At 42.8% G+C, this 18,201-nt stretch overlaps 1 protein-coding gene across 2 annotated transcripts; it reads left to right on the top strand.

The window, feature by feature from the left end:
• Positions 1–2,939: 2,939 nt before the first annotated feature.
• On the top strand, positions 2,940–16,802 carry ZNF212 (zinc finger protein 212). 2 transcript variants are annotated; one of them, XM_063099181.1, is made up of 5 exons: positions 2,940–3,064; positions 11,940–12,329; positions 12,461–12,587; positions 13,622–13,711; positions 14,740–16,802. In XM_063099181.1, the coding sequence occupies exons 1-5, from the start codon at positions 3,041–3,043 to the stop codon at positions 15,597–15,599; spliced, it is 1,491 nt and encodes a 496-aa protein (XP_062955251.1). In that variant the 5' UTR covers positions 2,940–3,040; the 3' UTR covers positions 15,600–16,802. The 2 variants fall into 2 exon arrangements, with proteins under 2 accessions (XP_062955251.1, XP_062955250.1); XM_063099180.1 differs by having other exon boundaries at positions 14,737–16,802.
• Positions 16,803–18,201: the final 1,399 nt, after the last annotated feature.

The raw sequence follows: 18,201 nt of genomic DNA, 5'->3' as shown, positions 1-18,201 counted from the left end.
CTCTTAGTCTGTGTGAATCTTTATGGGTGAGGTGGGTCTCTTGTAGGCAGCATATAGTTGGGTCCTGCTTTTTGATCCAGTCAGCCAGTCTGTGTCTTTTAATTGGGGAATTTAAGCCTTTTACATTAAGAGTTGTTGTTGAAAGGTGTTGATTTATTCCTAGCATTTTATTGGTTGTTTGGTTGTCTTAGGTGTCTTTTGTTCCTTGCTTTCTGATTTACTGTTTGTTTTCTGTGTTTGTTGGTTCCTTAGGTTGTAGATAGTGCTTTTGTTAGCTTGTTTTCTCTTCATGAATGCCATTTTTATTATACTAGCGGGTTTAGATTTTTCTTGGGTTTTTATGGCAGTGGTAGTTATTTTTCAGGAACCAAACCCAGTACTCCCTTGAGGATTTCTTGTAAGGGTGGTCGTGTGGTAGTGAACTCCCGCAGTTTTTGTTTGTCTGAGAAATATACTATTTGCCCCTCATTTCGGAAGGATAGCCTTGCAGGGTAGAGTATTCTTGGCTGGCAATCTTTGTCTTTTAGTATTTTGAAAATATCATCCCATTCCTTTCTAGCTTTTAGGGTTTGTGATGAAAAGTCTGATGTTAACCTGATTGGGGCTCGCTTATAGGTGATTTGACGCTTCTCTCTTGCAGCTTTTAAGATTCTCTCTTTGTCTCTGAGTTTTGCCAATTTGACTATGACATGTCTTGGAGAAGGTCTTTTTGGGTTGAATACATTTGGAGATCGTTGAGCTTCCTGGATCTGAAGATCTGTGATTTTTCCTATACCTGGGAAGTTTTCTGCCACTATTTTATTTCATATAAAAGTTTTTTAAAAGGCATGTGTCAAGATTTGAGTGTCCATGGGAAGAGACAAATGGGTGGCTTCTAAAAGACACAAGAACGTGACATTTATCTTGATGAATTCATCGCAGAATGAGGCTTGGAACATGCAAAACAAAAGCAAAGTGGAAACAAAAAATTGCCTGTTATTGAGTGCTTGCTGTATGCCAGACATTCAGCTACCTAAGCACTTTGTGTGAGTTATTTCTTGTAATTCCATCAACAACCCTATGATGAGGTGTTCGAATTCTCAGTGGGAAGACAGGGACGCTGAGCATAAGCCACATCACTTCACGAGCACTCCATGAGCTCTCACGCTATGACAGATACTGTTCTAAGTACTTGAGTTAACTCATCTAATTCACACAACAACTCTATGAGCTAGGTTTTTATTCCCCAATAAATAATGAGGAAATGGAGGTACCGAGAAGTTAAAGGCTTGTCCAAGGTCCACATCTAGTAAATGGCAGTGCTAGGCTAGGGCCCCACTTTCTAATTCACTATGCTACACCATCCCTGCAAGCCTCAGAGACTGCAAATCAGTGCCAGGTACTGCCTCCCTTGCAGGCAGGGAAATTTGATCTAAACCCTTTTCCAGAGCTCCAGGCTCAGAGTCAGGGGTGCTGAATCATGCTGACTCTCAAGAGACTGATGTATAAGCCAGAGTGTCAATTTAATAATTTCCAGGGGAGGACTGGACATTTGCATCAGCCTGACCTGCATGTTGTCTCCTGGCAGCTATAGGGGGACGCACATCATCAGAAAGTTGCCTGGTGAGCACAGCAACAGGAGAGAGAATGAATGTCTAAGGACCTCAGTATTTCATGTCCCGATATGTGTCTCCACAATCATGATACATTTTTTCCTGTATTGACAGCAAGTGTGTGTTGGATTGAGAGAGTAGGTCAGACCCTGGGCAGTGTCTCCATGGCTGACTAGTTTCCTCAGGCCACCCCATTCTTTCTTTAGACTTATTAATGATTTCATCATGCTCCTGTCAATCTGGTTGCCCTGGAAATAATTCTCTTTGAGATGACTTTTCATATCCTTACTCTTTAATTGACCATTTAATCATTAAAAAATATTTATGAGCACTTCTTTGTACAATAAATGGCAGATACAGTGAAAAGACATTTTAGTGGAAGAGACACAGATAATTAAAATATAAACTAATGAAAGAATTAGATTATTTCAGATAGTGATGAATTTCACTACGAAAACATTCTAGCAGGGCAATGAGAATGAATGTTGGGATGCAGGAGGTGTTGGGCTGTAGATAGGGTGGACAGGGAATGTCTGTCTGACGAAGTAGAATCTGAACTGAGCTCTGCATATGAAAAAGGAGCCAGTCACGTGAAAATAATTTTCTGTTGATCTTAAGAGTTTAGTTCTCAGAGGACGCACTTCATGCCTATCATTCCAAGTGGAAGTTCATTGCCTGTCTCTGTAGAGACAATGTGGTATAAACTAGGCAAGAATGGCTGTAGCGTCGTTGTTGGTATTGGGTGATCATACGGTGATCAAATGGTAATGTGGCTATGCTTTCCAAACCCAAATTCCCAATACATCTTCTAACATGTAGCATGAGGACTGGATTAAATATTTGAAACCAAGGCTTGGGTTTTTCCAAGGTATCTGATTACCATAATTAATAGGCTATAGTGAGTTGGCCTGGGCCCTGAGCCCACACTGTCGATGTGGAAACTGAGTTTCTAGTTTGTAAAAAGCCAAATTAACAGGTGAAATTTGGGAATAAAACCACTTGCCATTTGGGACCATATTTCTACTCCCCAATTAGATTGCATGTTCTTCCCTCAGAGAAAAGTTTGAGTTTTATACGTTTTTGAATCCCTTAAAGCATCTGGCAGAATGCTGGGCACATAGAAGACCAACAAAGGCCAGTGGGTTTGCCTTAAACTCGAAAGGTGCGCTCGACTTTTAGGGACTGAACCCTCTTACAGCCCCACACACTCGCCTGGAGTTCCAAGCTGCTGTTCACCCTCCCGCCGCACGGGGGCGCAATAGGAACCCCGCGCGGTGAGGACGAGCGGCTGAAGCCGATCTTGGGCCGCGGAGCGCCCTGTTCCCAGAATGCACCTTGTATCAACACGGCGGCGGTGGTGACTTCCCGGACGGTTGGGGGCTCAGCGGACTGGCACGCAGCCCGAGGGCTTTCAGGGGGGGCCCGGGTGTTGAGGGGCGACTGGAGCCATGGCGGAGTCGGCGCCTGCTCGGGTAAGCGGCGTCCTTGTACGGACTCGAGGGCGCGTGCGGGATGGAGGAGCCCCTGCCCGGGGCGGGGCTGCGCGGTCGGAGCTCAGTCGAGGGCTGGGTTTCCCGGGGTTCCCGCCGGAGCGGGTGAACTCCGACCTTCCCAGCCGCGACCCCAATGCTCCCCTCTTTTCCTCTCCGGTCCTTCCGCCGCAGGGTCGGAGACTCGGTGCTGCGCACCTTCGCCCAGAAACTTCTCCGAGGCTTCTTCGTGTTCTTAGAGCTGTGACGGTGCCAAAGGAGAGCTCGGTTGCATGTTGGAGCGGTGGCGCGGGTTGGGAATCCTGGGTCACCGTCGCTACCAGTGAGCTTACCCGGTGCTCTGAGACCCCAGTAGTCATTGTCCTGCGTCCAGATCGTTCTTGAGCTGACGTGTTGCTCTTTTCTTTTGCCACGCTCTCCTGCTACGGATTTCTGTACAGGGGTTGCAGCCACAGGTTGAAGTCAGGCTGGGCGTTCCTTCCTTGGGGGTACGTGTTACCCACAGTGTAGTTGCTGGGTTTTGTGTATGAAGCTGTCCGAGCTCTCTTCCTTTCTGCTTCCCCCTGCTCCAGCCATTCCCATTCAGGAAATGTCACGACGCGGAGCTTGGTGTGAGGAAAACTATGGGTATGGAGGCAGGAAACTGGAGTTCAGACGTAACTCAGCTCTCAGCTCTCCAGTTGGATGATTTTAGGCCACTGTGTTCACCTCTCTGGGCCTGTTTCCTTAACTGTAAATTCACATTGTTGGATTAGTTGGTAGATGATCTCTAAGATTCCTTTATGCTCTGGCATTCTGATACTATTCCAAAGTAGAGGTTAGGAGCGCGTGCTGGTCGCAGGGCGCCAGAGACCAAGAGCGACCACCCAGGCCCAGTGTCATGAAGATTTCTCATATGTTTTCCCCAAGAAGTTTATCTTTTTAGCTTTCATGGGATTGAAGCAGTAATCAGAAATCTTCCAACAAAGAAAAGCCCAGGACCGGATGGCTTCACCACTGAATTCTATCAAACTTTATAGAGGAATTAATACCAGTTCTTTCCAAACTAATCCAAAAAATTGGAATGGAGGCCATTCTCCCAAACTCGTTCTGTATTTGATTTTTCTTAAGAATTGTGCCTGAATGAATTGCTGAGGATTTGCCTGAGAGTCTTTTAACACTGCAGTGTCTGATCTAGTAGCAACTAGCAATGTGTAACCAGACAGTAATTTGTGACCAGTAAACTTAATTAATTTATATTAAATTTAATTAAAATTAAGCAACACTAAATATTCAGTTCCTCGGTTGCATTAGCCACATTTCAAGTGCTCAGTAGCCACATGTGGCCAGTCATTACTGTATTGGACAGTGTAGATTATAGAACACTGCAGAAAGTTCTATTGGACAGGGCTACTTTAACGGAAATACCAAATATAATTACGCTTCATAGAACTTTGCTGAAAAATTGGGATTCTGAATGTATAAGAATAAAGATACCTCCAAAATATATATTACACTTATGGGGCATAATATATGGGAAAAGTTAGTCAATCAGACATTTAGTATTAGATGCTTTATAGATTGTAAGCTCCCTATAAATAAATAAATAATGTCTAAATGAGGAACAATTTTGTGAAGTCAGCAAATTATTTTAAAAACTTTCTTGAAAGCTCATCTAGTGTTCTTTTTTTCCCAGAAAAACAGTAAAGTCAACTCAATAATTTTAAGTATTAATATTAAAATTGTTTTGTTGACTATCAAAAAAAAGTAGAGGTTAATTTGATAATACAGAAGAGTTTACTATAGAAAGGGCAGATGGAATTGAATTAGTTTTTAACGCAGCGTTTCTTTGTCTAGAAACACTTTCGGAGTCATGTGAGGTCTTTGTGGGAACGGAGAGCCAAGGAGATCCTGTGCTGAAAACTTTACCACGAGCAGGGTGTACTATAATATTTGATTCTTGTAGGAAGTGCTAAGCACTAGGAAGGTAGGGATTGGAAGACTTAGAGAACGCAGCGTTTGCTTTCAAGGAAGTTAACAGTTGAATTGGGAAGACGAGACATAAATGTTCACAAAATTTACCTCATATGACTCCTTTAAGCTAAGCAGATACTAGTTAAAGACTTGGCTTTTCCTCAAGACCAGATTAGTACCAGAGTGGGGCTAGAGAACCCTGCCAGAGTGTTTCTTCCTGACTCGTAAGTCCACAGTTACCTATGTGTCATCAACAGACCTTGTTAAGAGGAAGCCTTAAAGATCCACCCAAATCCCAAACTATGCTTTCAGTAACTTATGGATTTATTATTGTAGAACTTACTTAAATTGTTCTTGAGTATATTTTTATTCTCAGACATTATCACTTCAGATGAGGATTCTCCACCTCTTATTTGACAGTATGGCCAAGTAGGTGCCCTGATGAAAATAACTAAAAATGCTGGGGGAAAAAACCATGTAAATATATATGAAATGTATGTCAATAAGGAATACTCAGAGCCCAAAAACTAAGTGAAAGAAGGAACTCTTAAGAGGTAACCAGAGTTCTGAAGCCAACTTTGAGGGGATCTTTTGAACATTCATCTTTGGTGTTTATGATCTCAAGGGATCTAGAAAATAGAAGCCAAAACTCAGAGCCTAAGATGGAGAGTCTAAGAATCCCTGTATTCCAAACTCATAAAGCTGAGACTTCAAAGGGCAACATTCTGTGTAAGGGTGAACTGAAAGTAAGCTCTTACAGGCGATTGCAAAGAAAATTGTGTCAAACCTTGGCACTGAGATATGGGAGTGAGGTGCCCCTTGTGAATTTATGATGGGCATCATGTGGATTTGTTGCCTGAATTCGTATTACCTGGATGGTTCAAGAAACCTCCAGCCAAGAGTTTAGTTTAAAGTAGAGCTTTCAGCTGTTTATCAGAAATAAACAGAAATCTTTTCATGGAAAAATTTGTATTATCTTTTAATTCTATTTTTCCATTAATTTTTTAAAGTACCTTTGTACATTTTAAGATAAAAGAAAGGATGGAAAATGTGAGTAGAGGCCAAGAGACTAAAAAATGACCAGATTTGAAAAAGAGTAAAATAGAGCTTTTAAGAACAAAAAATATAATTAAAATGTAAAAGTCGGTGGAAAGCTTTACTTAGCATGTTAGACATGCTGAAGAGATAAATAGTCAACTGGATGGTGGAGCTAAAGAAATTATCCAGAAGCAGCCCAGACTAAAAAAAAAAAAAAAAAAAAAAAAAAAAAAAAAGATGGCAAACATGAGAAGAGGTATGGAAGACGGATTGAGAAAGTTAACATTTATCTGATTGGAATTCCAGAGGAAAACACACACGTACAATCTATATTGGAGGTCATATTTGATGAGTAGCTAATGACTGCTGATATTGTAAGACTGATACAAATACCAATACATAAAAACTCTGTAGGTCCCAGTCAGGATAAGCAAAAAGGAATTTCTACCTAGACACATAATTGTGAAAGTACAGAATATGAGGCAGAGAGAACTCTTCAAAGCAACCAGAGGAAAAAAGTTACCTTCAAATGAACTACAGTAAGGCTAATGGGGGCTGACTTCTCAGCAGCAACAATGGAAGCCAGGCAACAGTAGAATGATATTGTCAAAAGGCTGAAAGAAAATAATTGTGATTCTGGAGTTTTATTTATTTATTTATTTATTTATTTTCTTGGGTTGCAGGTTGGTACCAAGATCCATACCTTTGACTTTGGTGTTATAACACTGTGCTAACCTACTGCGCTAACCAGCCAGCCCCTCCCGGAGTTTTCTACTCAGCAACAATATCTTTCAAAAACAAGGATAAAATAAAGACATTTTAAATGTTAAATGAAAACTGGCTGTTTGCTACTAATACACTCTCATTAAAGGAAATTCTAAAGGGTATTCTTCAGGTAAAAGGAAAATGTCCCAAATGGAAAGTCTGAAAATATAAGAAAGTGTGATGATCCATGAAAAAGGATAAATCTGAACAAATATTGACTGAGTAAAACAGTAACAATTTCTTGTGGGGTCAAAACCAAAAAGAATTAAAGTACGTGGCAGCATTGATGTAAAAATTAAGAAGATATGATCAGAATTCAAGTGTTTAAAGGTCCTTAATAAAAGTGTGCTTCCGGGGCCGGCCCGTGGCTCACTCGGTAGAGTGCGGTGCTGATAACACCAAGGCCCCGGGTTCGGATCCCATATACAGATGGCCGGTTCGCTCACTGGCTGAGTGTGGTGCTGACAACACCAAGTCAAGGGTTAAGATCCCCTTACCGGTCATCTTTTGAAAAAAATAAAAAATAAAATAAAATAAAATAAAATAAAATAAAAGTGTGCTTCCCATGATTTCTGGGATAATTGCTGAAAGACTGGAAATTGGCTGTGTAACTTCTAATTGAGAAGGGGGAATAATAGAATAAGAAAAAAATCATCTAAGGAAAAGCAGTAGGCTGGCCGGTTAGCTCAGCTGGTTAGCGTGTGGTGTTACAACACCAAGGTTGAAGGTTTGGATCCCCAAACCATCCAGCTGCCAAAAAAATAAAACAAGGCAAGAAAGAAGATGAAAAGAAAGATGGGATAAACAGCACAAAGTAAAAATAAATCAAAATCAGCAATTACAATAAATATTAATGAGCTAAATGTTCTAATTAAAAGGCAAAGATTGTTAGGATGGGTTAAAATTCAACTATATGGTGTATAAGCGATACAACTAAAATATAAGACTAGAAATGCTTGAATATAAAAGGATATGAAAAAATATACCAGGCAAATACCAATGAAAAGAAAGTTGGTTTAAGTATATTAGTATTGCTAGAGATAGAAGACTACTGTTACTTTTATAATGGTAAAAAATTCAATTTGCCAATTTGATATGACCTTTCTAAACTTATACACATCTAATTACATAGTGTCAAAATATATAAAACAATAATTGACAGAACTACAAGGAAAATTCACTATAATAGAATTCATTATAATAGAAGATTTTAACACAATCTTAATATTTTATGAAGCAGAATTCTTAGGGGTATAGTGCATCCAATAGAATTATCTGAGATTATGGAAATGTTCTGCTCTGCACTGTTCAGTACAGTAGCTGCTAGTCACAGATGACTGTTGAGCTCTTGAAATGTACCTAGTATGATTAAGTGTATTAGTCTGTTTCCTGTCACTTGGAACACCTGAAACTGGTTAATTTTTTTTTTTTTAAAGATGACCGGTAAGGGGATCTTAACCCTTGACTTGGTGTTGTCAGCACCACGCTCAGCCAGTGAGTGAACCGGCCATCCCTATATGGGATCTGAACCTGGGGCCTTGGTGTTATCAGCACCACACTCTCCCGAGTGAGCCACGGGCCGGCCCGAAACTGGTTAATTTATGAGAAATGAAATTTATTTTGTACAGTTTTGGAGGCTGGGTAGTCCAAGGTCGAGAAAGCACATCTGGTGAGGGCCTTCTTTGTGATGGGAACTGTTGCTTTGTGTTGCTTCGCTCCCTCTCTCTCGAGGGTTCCAGGAGATTAACCACTTTGGGGCCTCTCACTGCTCAGTAGAGATGGGCTTTGAGTAATCCTTTGCATCTCCGTCACCCAGGGGAAGTGGGGTTAATTTCCCAAGGAAGGGATCCCTCTCTCTTGAGGGTTCCTGCAGGAGATTAACCACTTCAGGGCCTCTCACTGCTCAGTAGAGATGGGCTTTGAGTAATCCTTTCATCTCCGTCTCCCAGGGGAAGTGGGGTGACAAATCCGTGGGGGCGAAGCAATGCAAAGCAACAGGACTGATGGAGTTTGGATGTGTTGTCCCCTCCAAAACTCATGTGGAGATTTGTTCCCTAATGTGGCAGTGTTGGAAACTGATTGAGTCATGGGGGTGGATCCCTCATGAATGGATTAATGCTCTCCCTAGGGGAGGGAGGATTAATGAGTGAGTTCTCGCTCTATTAGTTCCCATGAGAGCTCGTTGCTTAAAAAGACTCTGGCACCTTCTCTCTCTCTCTTGCTTCCTCTCGCCATGTGATCTGCTTGTAACCGCTGGCTGCCTGCCACTTTCCACCATGAGTAGAAGCAGCCTGAGGCCTGTGCCAGATGCAGCTGTCCCAGAATCGTAAGCCAAATAAACCTCTTTTCCTTATAAATTACCCAGTCTCAGGTATTTCTGTTATAGCAACACAAACGGACTAAAACAGGAACTTTCTGCAGAGTCCTGTAGCAACACAGGGAATCACATAGCAAGGGCTGAGCAAGGGCACTTTCCTGTGCTTTCTCCCTCTTCTTATAAAGCCATCAGTTCACTGTCATGAAAACCTATTTATCCATTAACCCATTAATCTTTGAATGGATTAATCCATTCACGAGGGCCAAGCCATCATGATCCAGTCTCCTCCCAAAGGCCTTACCTCTCAACACTGCCACATTGGGGATCAAGCCACATGAGCTTTGGAGGGACACACATTCAGACCATAGCACTGAGGAACTGAACATTAAATTTTATTTAATTTAAATTTTATTTAATTTAAATCAATATAAATATAAACAGCTACCTGTGACTAGTGGCTATTTTATTGGACAGCACAGGTATAGAAGATATGATTAATTTTTTATACATATACTATATCAATATATGAAATCAGCATATAGAGATATAATGAAGACAAAAGAGGGAAGGCAAAAACAAAACAAAACAAAAAAACTATTAGATATGAAAGTATGTTCAAGTCTGTCAGTTGATATTTACTGGCTGTAGACTGGGACCTTGGGTGGGCTGTTGAACAGAACATCTCCATGTACCCCCTCCAAGAGGCCTGGAATTCCACAAGTGATTCTAGCACTTGCTTGCCTATGATTTGCCCCACTTGGCACAGAGTGGAGTAGGGATAAACTGTCCCTGCCAAACCCTCCCTTAATTGCAGATTCACGAGCAAAATAGATGTTGTTGTCTTAATCTACTAGTTTTGGGATTGTTATACAGCAGTTGGAACAGGTACCTAGGGAATATGTTAAAATATTGAGAGATATTTAAAATACCTTAAAAATTGAGTACATATTATGTGTATGGATTGAGACATTTTATCCTAAAGATGTCACTTCTCAAATTTAGCTGTGGATTTGATGCAGTTTCAAACAAAATCTCTAAAGATATATTTGTGAACTTCTTTAGGTTTGTAAAGTATCAGTGGGCCAAAAACAGTTAAAATATTTATAAAACAAGGAGACAGGACTTGCTTAATAGATATCAGTAATTATCATAAAACGATGGTCATTAAGACTGTAAAATTGGTAAAGTGATAGAAAACTTGACCATAAAACAGAATAAAGATTCCAGAAACAGGCTAAAATACATGAAAACTTGATTTATGACAGAGAATAACATCAGTGAGTAAATGATTGATTTTTCATTAGTGTTAGATCTGTTTATTTCCCATGTGGAAATTGAACCTTGCACTGTACACAAATCTGTTCTAGTTGAGGTAGATAGTTAAATGTGAAAAACAAAACTATAAAGTGCTTAGAATACAGTATTGTGGAATATAGGAGGTTTTTTTATACTTTATGCTAAGCTCAAACCATAAAAGAATTAACACTGATAAAATACAACCACATTAAAGTTAAGAATTTTTTATCAAAAGATAGTGGAGAGTAAAAAAGAAAGGCACAAATGAGAAGATATTTGCGCCACATATAAAGATTAGTTTCCAGAATTTATGGAGAAATCCTATGAGACAGTAAGGAAAAGTTAGATAACCCAAACAAATGTGATGAAATGATTTTATCCAATCTAATGTTTTGTTTTACTTGTATTTATCCTTCACTTTAAACTTTTCTTTAAATCTTTTTTAGGGGAGATATTTAAGCTGTTGTCCTGTATGGTTCATAATGAATTAACTGAGTTGAGTAACTAGAATAGGTCCTAGCCAGACTTAAGTGTTTAGTTCTGTGCCAGTTGGTTTCATTTTGTCCCATGTTTCCTCCAGACCATGACCACTGGCCCCAGCAGTTCTTTCAGAGATATTTCTTCTCAGTGTGTTGGCCTTAGTGTTCTCACTGTGGGTAGAGAAGCAGCCTTGCGTAAAGCACGAGAACAGGAGGTGAACCTGTACCTGGACAATAGGGGTAAGAAGGCAACTTCGGAAAGACTTCCCAAGGGTCGCTTTTAGTAATTTTGAGCTTCAACAACTGTGATTTTCCTGCTGTCAGGGACAGACTATAAAAATGAGAATTATGTGGATAATTTCAGTAGGCTTAGAAAATCATTTTGGTGAATGTTTATTAAGGATTTAGCATGTGTATTCACTATACTAGCTCCTAGGGTGCAAAGATGAATGAGTTAGGTCTTGTAGGTCCTGCTAAGAAAATTTGTCCTTATTATAGGGCACCATTGGAAAGTTTTCAGCAGGGGTGATGTGATCCTCTATGAAGTCTGGCAGGGATGTGAAGGCAAGAGTGGATATAAATGACATCATTTATTATATAGTCCAAAATATCAAATAGAAATTGGTTAAAAAAAATGACCACTGAGAGGAACATCTCATAGAATATGCTAAGTGTGAAATGCAGGTAACAAAACAAGTACAATATGAGTTCAGTTTTGTTAGAAAAAAAATAAAAGATGAAGAAAACTTATAGGAAATACACCAAAGTTCTGACAGCTTATTTTTGTGTGGTAGTATTTCACGTAATTTTTTCTTTCTACTTTCCAGTATTTTCCAAAGTTACTACAATGTAGACATATAATTTTCAGTATCAGAGTAAAAAAGAACATGGTTTTTTTAAAAAAGAAGAACCAGGTAGCTCTGAGCACTTCTGGACTTGGACACTGCTTTCTTTTTTTGATGTTTGGAAATGACGTTGTCTGACTGACCCTGTATCTTTGACCCTCCAGCACAGGAGGAAACGACGCTCCACACCTTTAACTTCTCCTGCACTTCCTTCACAAGCATCAGAGAAAAGCCCCTATTTTCAGACCACAGAGATCTCACTCTGGACAGTGGTGGCTGCTATTCAGGCTGTGGAGAAGAAGATGGAGTCCCAGGCTGCCCAGATACAGAGCCTGGAGGGACGCACAGGGACAGCTGAGAAGAAGCTGGCAGACTATGAGAAGATGGCCATGGAGTTTGGGAACCAGCTGGAGGGCAAGTGGGCCGTGCTGGGGACCCTGCTGCAGGAGTACGGGCTGCTGCAGCGGCGGCTGGAGAACGTGGAGAACCTGCTGCGCAACAGAAACTTCTGGATCCTGCGGCTGCCCCCAGGCAGCAAGGAGGAGGACCCCAAGGTAGCCCCATCGAGGATTAAAGTTAGGCAAGAAGGGGAGCCCAGCCCTTTATTATCTAAGCTTCTGAATTGCTGACTTTTCCTTTACGGCTCAGAGTAGAGGCACTCATTGTGTACCATTTGTGATTTCAGGTGTCCAGGCCACTTGAGAATGATGGCGTCTGTTTCTCCGAGCAGGAGTGGGAGAATCTGGAGGACTGGCAGAAGGAGCTCTACAGAAACGTGATGCAGAGCAACTATGAGACACTGGTCTCCCTGAGTGAGTGGCAGTTTTCTCCCTAGAATCCCTCTCAGACATCCTGCAATTCCTGGCCAGTAGCTTGTCATTCAGCCTACACCTGTGTCTCCAGTTGGCTTTGGATCCTCTGTTTGCCGGTGTTGGGTTGAGAAATGGGTCCTCCCTTTTACAGAAACTTTTGGAAAGGTCTGTGTTTTGCCTTTTGTATTTCTTCTTTGTGGTTGCTTAGTTCTTGATAATGTTTACTAAGAGATGATTTGTCATCATGTACATTGTGGTATAATAAGGCTACTCTTTGTCATGCTGTTTTTGGTATTTAAGACTATTTGACAAGAAATCCTGTGTTTCCTGGGATGAGGCAGACAGCACAAGCAAACCAAAAATTTTCTCTTGGCATTTGGCTTGAATTACAGGCAGTCATTGTGGTCTCGTGTTTATATTATGTTGATTAGAAGTGCTGCTTAATAGGGGTAAATCTTTATATGTAAAATATTACCTGTTACATAATAAATGCATTTTGTTTGGTAGAGTCTGTGGAGGAATGTTGAGAAGGCCAGTGTGACTGGAGCAGAGTAGGGGGGGGAGAAATTAGCAAATGGGCCAGAGAGGTGACCATTTGACCTCGGCTGGGTCACATACCCTCTTTGTGGCTGTTTCCTTGTTTGTCACAGTGCCTACCATACCTTGTAGTGCCTTAGCAAGGGTGAAGTGAGGTGCCCTGAAAGGAAGCACTGGGAAGACTTAAGGCACGTGCCTGGGAAGAAGCGGTGGTGGCGGGAGAGCAGCTGCTGTTCTGCGCTGGTGGCCTGAGGCCTGGGTGGCCCTAGGGAAGGAGTTGCAGGGGCAGCAGCTAGCCAAAGCGGCCATTGGGATTGTCCAGAAATTTCCATTTGTCCCAAACTGCTAGGGGAAAGTGACAAGAACAGAAGCCTTTGAATCTTTTGAAGTTTTAGTATCTACTCCCTGCTACTAGTCACCTTGTTCGTCGACAGCTGATCAATGTGCGGTGAGCTTTTACTTTCTCCTGGGCTCACACTGTGCTCTCTCCAACCCAGAGGTCCTTGGCCAGTCAGAGGGAGAAGCAGAGTTGGGTACAGAGATGCTGGGTGACTTGGAGGAGGAAGGCCCTGGTGGTGCCCACCCAGGTGAGTGACTCCAGAATATTACATTATCCACCCCTTCCCCCACCTATCCCCTGAAGCTCCCTGCAGCCTATAGCTTTTCTGCTGCAGAACTGCCTACCAGTAACCTCATCTGGTACTATCAGTAACCTCATCTGGTACTATCCGTAACCTCTTCTGGCATTTACTTATTCTAGAATCATATATGATTATCATTCACCTGTTATATGTATGTCTTGACTCCTTCCACTGTGTGGATCCTTAAGACTAATGACCATGTTGCTCTTCTTCATGCCCCACAGAATAGAGTATGTAATTGGCTGTAGTCAGAACCTGCTGTAGTCAGAACTCTAAACAGAGTAGGTGGGTCAGAGCTTCAGCAGGGAGGGCAATGCAGGAAAAGAATTGGTAAGCAGGGCCGAGCCCGTGGCGCACTTGGTAGAGTGCTGCGCTGGCAGCGCGGCGACACTCCCGCCGCGGGTTCGGATCCTATATAGGACTGACCGGTGCACTCACTGGCTGAGTGCCGGTCACGAAAAAACGACAAAAAAAAAAAAAAAAAAAAAAGAATTGGTAAGCAGGTCATTTGGGAAGAAGAAATAGGAAGAACTGAGTGGGATACATGAGTTTTTTTTTTTTTCGTTTTGATACATGAATTTTTAAGCTGTAGGTTTAGTTTAATTTTCTTTAATCACTCAAATTTGTTATTTTAACACCCTCTTAAATTAGTATAGTTGTTACAGTGCATTTTGTCATTTTTCACCAAGTTTAAATATAAATTTGTAGACAAGCTTGGAGGTTATTTATGAGATTGTTCTGTAAGAGTAATATATTCAGACTTCCAGTCAACATGTCTATACAAGAATATAGGTTTAGTTTCTTACAAATCTTGGAACTTAGTCTCATCCTCCTCCAGATTGTCCTAATGCACTTGTTCCTGGGTTGCTTTGTGTTGAGCCCTTCTGAAATTCACTGATGTTTGTTTGGCTCCGAAGAAACCAAAGATGCTAGAATGTGATCTTTTTTGTTGGTCTACTTCCTCTTTGCAGCAGATGGGGTCATGATCAAGCAAGAGCTACAGTACAAGCAGGAAGGCTCTGTGGATCTTCCTGGAGAGTTCTCGGGCATTGCTGAAGAGCAGGCTTTCCTGAGCCCGGAGCAGACTGATCTCTGGAATGGTCAGAGTAGTTCTGTCCTCCTGGAAACAGGTCCTGGGGACTGTAATCTAGAAGAGCCCATTGAGAGCAGTAGAGACCCTAGTGGTGGCAGAACTCTGGGCTGCCGTTCGAAGCAGAAATCTCATAGGCAGGTACAACTGGGTCAGGAATGTGGGCAGGGCCTCAGGCTGAAAAGGGACACTTCAAGCTCCTATGAATGTTCTGAGTGTGAGATCAGCTTTTGCTACAAGCAGCAGCTGGCTGCACATCTGCGGAGCCACTCAGGGTGGGAGTCTTACACAGCCACAGAGCCAGAGGAGAGCCTTAGGCCTAGGCCACGGCTTAAACCCCCGAGCAAGAAGGCGAAGTTGCATCAGTGCGATGTGTGCCTGAGGAGCTTTAGCTGCAAGGTGAGTCTGGTGACCCACCAGCGCTGCCACCTGCAGGAGGGGCCTGGTCCTGGCCAGCGCATCCAGGAGAGGTTCTCACCCAACAGCCTGGTTGCCCTGCCCGGCCACATCCCTTGGAGGAAAAGCCGGAGCTCCCTTATCTGTGGTTACTGTGGCAAGAGCTTCAGCCACCCGTCGGACCTGGTGCGGCACCAGCGAATCCACACAGGCGAGCGGCCCTACAGCTGCACTGAGTGTGAGAAGAGCTTTGTCCAGAAGCAGCACCTCCTGCAGCACCAGAAGATCCACCAGCGCGAGCGGGGTGGGCTGGCCCTGGAGCCTGGAAGGCCTAATGGCCTGCTTTAAGGGTGCCAGCCCCTCGCCCGTCTGGGGGGCGGAGGGGGCTGGCATTGGTCCCCCCTAAGAAACACTGTGCAGAGTCAGGGACTGACTGCTTCGTGAGGGGAGTTGCTTCTGATTTGCTTCCCTTGACCAAGTACCAAGCCAAGCCCAAAGGCTGTCCTGAAAACTACATGGAAGAGGAAGAGCCAAGGGCCAGGCCTCTCCCTGCTGTCTTCACCCTGCTGCTGAGTGTGTTGTCTTTTGGGCACCTTCAGGCCTCTGCTTTTCCCATCCATGCTGATACTCATGTGCTGGGGTTGGCGTTCTGACCCCATAGGGACTGGTGGCCAGTTCCAGGTCTTGTCTAGCATTTCATGTCTTCTCACAGGGTTGAGTTGGGCCACAGGAGTGAGCAGGTGTGTGGAAGAGTTCTGGAAAGCATAACCCTTCCTCCTCTTTTGTAGTCTCTTTATTAATAACAAGTAGAAGAAATAATTTAAATGCACTGCTTACCCTACTCTGAAGAACCTTTTTTGGAATTAGATACTAGTTGATTTTTAAAAAATACAGCCCAATATTTGTTTTTTAAATTTCAAGAGTTGTAGAAGTTGTTCCTAATGTGGGGACTGGGCCTACCCTCTAGGAGGGAATAGTTTATGGGCTCTTTTAGCCCACCTACACTTACTTAGGCCAGAGAACAGGGGACACAGTGCTGGGCTCCCTCTTGTGGGGTGCTTGGCTCTTAAATGGGGCTAATTGTCTCAAAAGGACCAAGAGGAAGAGAGTAGGTAGGGTAGATCCCAAAGGCCCTTCTGAGAAGAAAGCTTCCTGTAAAGGAGCTGGATCTGGCAGTTTAGTGTCTCACCATACCCTTCTCTTCCTCTTCTAACCCTGTCCTCGTCCTCACTGGTTCTGCAGGCTCCTGGGGCAGAAGACTACTTTGTTATTTAAAGTTGTTCATCTTGTACCAGTGGTTATTTGAGTTTGTTTCTGTTACACTAGTCATTACTTGAGGTTGTTCAGATTATGTGTTCCAAATTTGTCCTGGGACTGACTATTCCCGAGATGACAGGAAAAGCACACAAATGCGTGTCTCTTGAAGTGCTGAATGTCTGCCCCATTGTTGCTTAGGGAGATCTGAGTGGGCTCCTGGGTCGTATGTGAATGTCCCCTTGGGTGATTTATAGTTGCCTAGAATAAAACTTGCTACTAGCAAAACAACAAAAAGCTTATATCGGATGTTTTTCTCCATTTGTCCAGAACACTGTCCTGGGGCCAGGGTGGAAAAGGTGCCTGACCTGGAGCAGTGACAAAGAGGACTGATGGCACAGCCTGACTTGTGCTTTTACTTAATCCTAGGACAAACAGGAAGAGGGTGTGGATGAGACCACTCAGGGGACCTGCTTGTGGTGGTGGAGAGCTGGAAACAATCTGGGTGTTAGCTGTGGGAAGGTTGAGGGGGGATGTGTAAAAGATGGTGGTTCACAAGGGAGTACCAGGCAGCTGTTAGCAACACTGGCTTACAAATACACAAAGCTGGGCCGGCCCATGGCTCACTCGGGAGAGTGTGGTGCTGATAACACCAAGGCCATGGGTTCGGATCCCTATATAGGGATGGCTGGTCAGCTCAATGGGTGAGCATGGTGCTGACAACACCAAGTCAAAGATTAAGATCCCCTTACCAGTCATCTTTTTTTAAAAAAGAAAAATACATGAAGCCACATGGATTGATCTTAACATACAACACTGAGTGCGAAATGTAAGGAATTTAGATCCATAACATGATACCATTTATGTAAATCAAAATGAAAAAATGCACGTACACAGAACATTTTGTAGGACCACTTAGAAACCAAAAGATACATATTAAAGACGTTACAGTTGCCCTTGGGAAAAGTGAGTGGGATATGAGGATAAAAGGAACAAACAAACAGATAAAAAGAAATGGGTCACTGTGAGGTATGGAGTCACCTTGCTATAGACATGATGTGGAGTGGTCAGAGGACAGGTGCTGTGCAAGGTGCAGAGCTTTGTTCTATGTAGGAAAACCTCTGGAGCAAACGCCTAAATTCCTTCCATGGTCTCTTCCCACCCCTGAGCTTTTGCATTATGATACCCCCTCAGTGTTATCCTTGATTATTCTTACCTCCCAACTGTTGAGGGTTTTAATGTGACCAGCCTCGTGCCTTACCTTGTGGGGGAGAAAGCAAAATGCAAGATGTCCTGGTTCTCCAGCAAAATTGTTTTTCTTGAGGCAGGGAAGTAATTAGTATTAAATAATTGGACTACTGCTAACATTTATTGGGCACTTGTGTGCAAGATACTGTTTTAAGTTCCTCACATAAAAACTAAGCCGCACACAACCCTATGTGGTATGGTTTTGCTCCATTTGACGTGAGATGTGAGGGGAGACCCGAGAAGTAAAGTAACATGGCAGTGGAGATGTGAACCCAGACTGTCTTGCTTCAGAGTCCACACACTTGACTATCAGGTGCTATAGCTTTTGCAAGTACTTCAATGTCAAGGTTAGATTCTAAGTTCCTGTTACCCCCAGTGTGCTCTCTGCACCAGCAGAATTGGCTACCCCTGGGAGCTTGATAGAAGTACATTCTCTTGGACTCCATCC

This window comes from Cynocephalus volans, chromosome 6, assembly GCF_027409185.1.
Source record: "Cynocephalus volans isolate mCynVol1 chromosome 6, mCynVol1.pri, whole genome shotgun sequence".
NCBI lineage: Eukaryota > Metazoa > Chordata > Mammalia > Dermoptera > Cynocephalidae > Cynocephalus > Cynocephalus volans.
The sequence above is the reverse complement of the archived record's forward strand: the minus strand, read 5'-3'. Positions and strand labels throughout refer to the sequence as shown.

What these genes read in the sequence shown, in the direction of transcription:
- ZNF212 (XM_063099180.1), top strand. Translation starts at nt 3,041, where the DNA reads ATGGCGGAGTCGGCGCCTGCTCGG. An exon ending in TGAGACACTGGTCTCCCTGA is followed by an intron (nt 12,588 to 13,621) that starts GTGAGTGGCAGT and finishes TCTCCAACCCAG; the next exon opens with AGGTCCTTGGCCAGTCAGAG. An exon ending in CCCTGGTGGTGCCCACCCAG is followed by an intron (nt 13,712 to 14,736) that starts GTGAGTGACTCC and finishes TCCTCTTTGCAG; the next exon opens with CAGATGGGGTCATGATCAAG.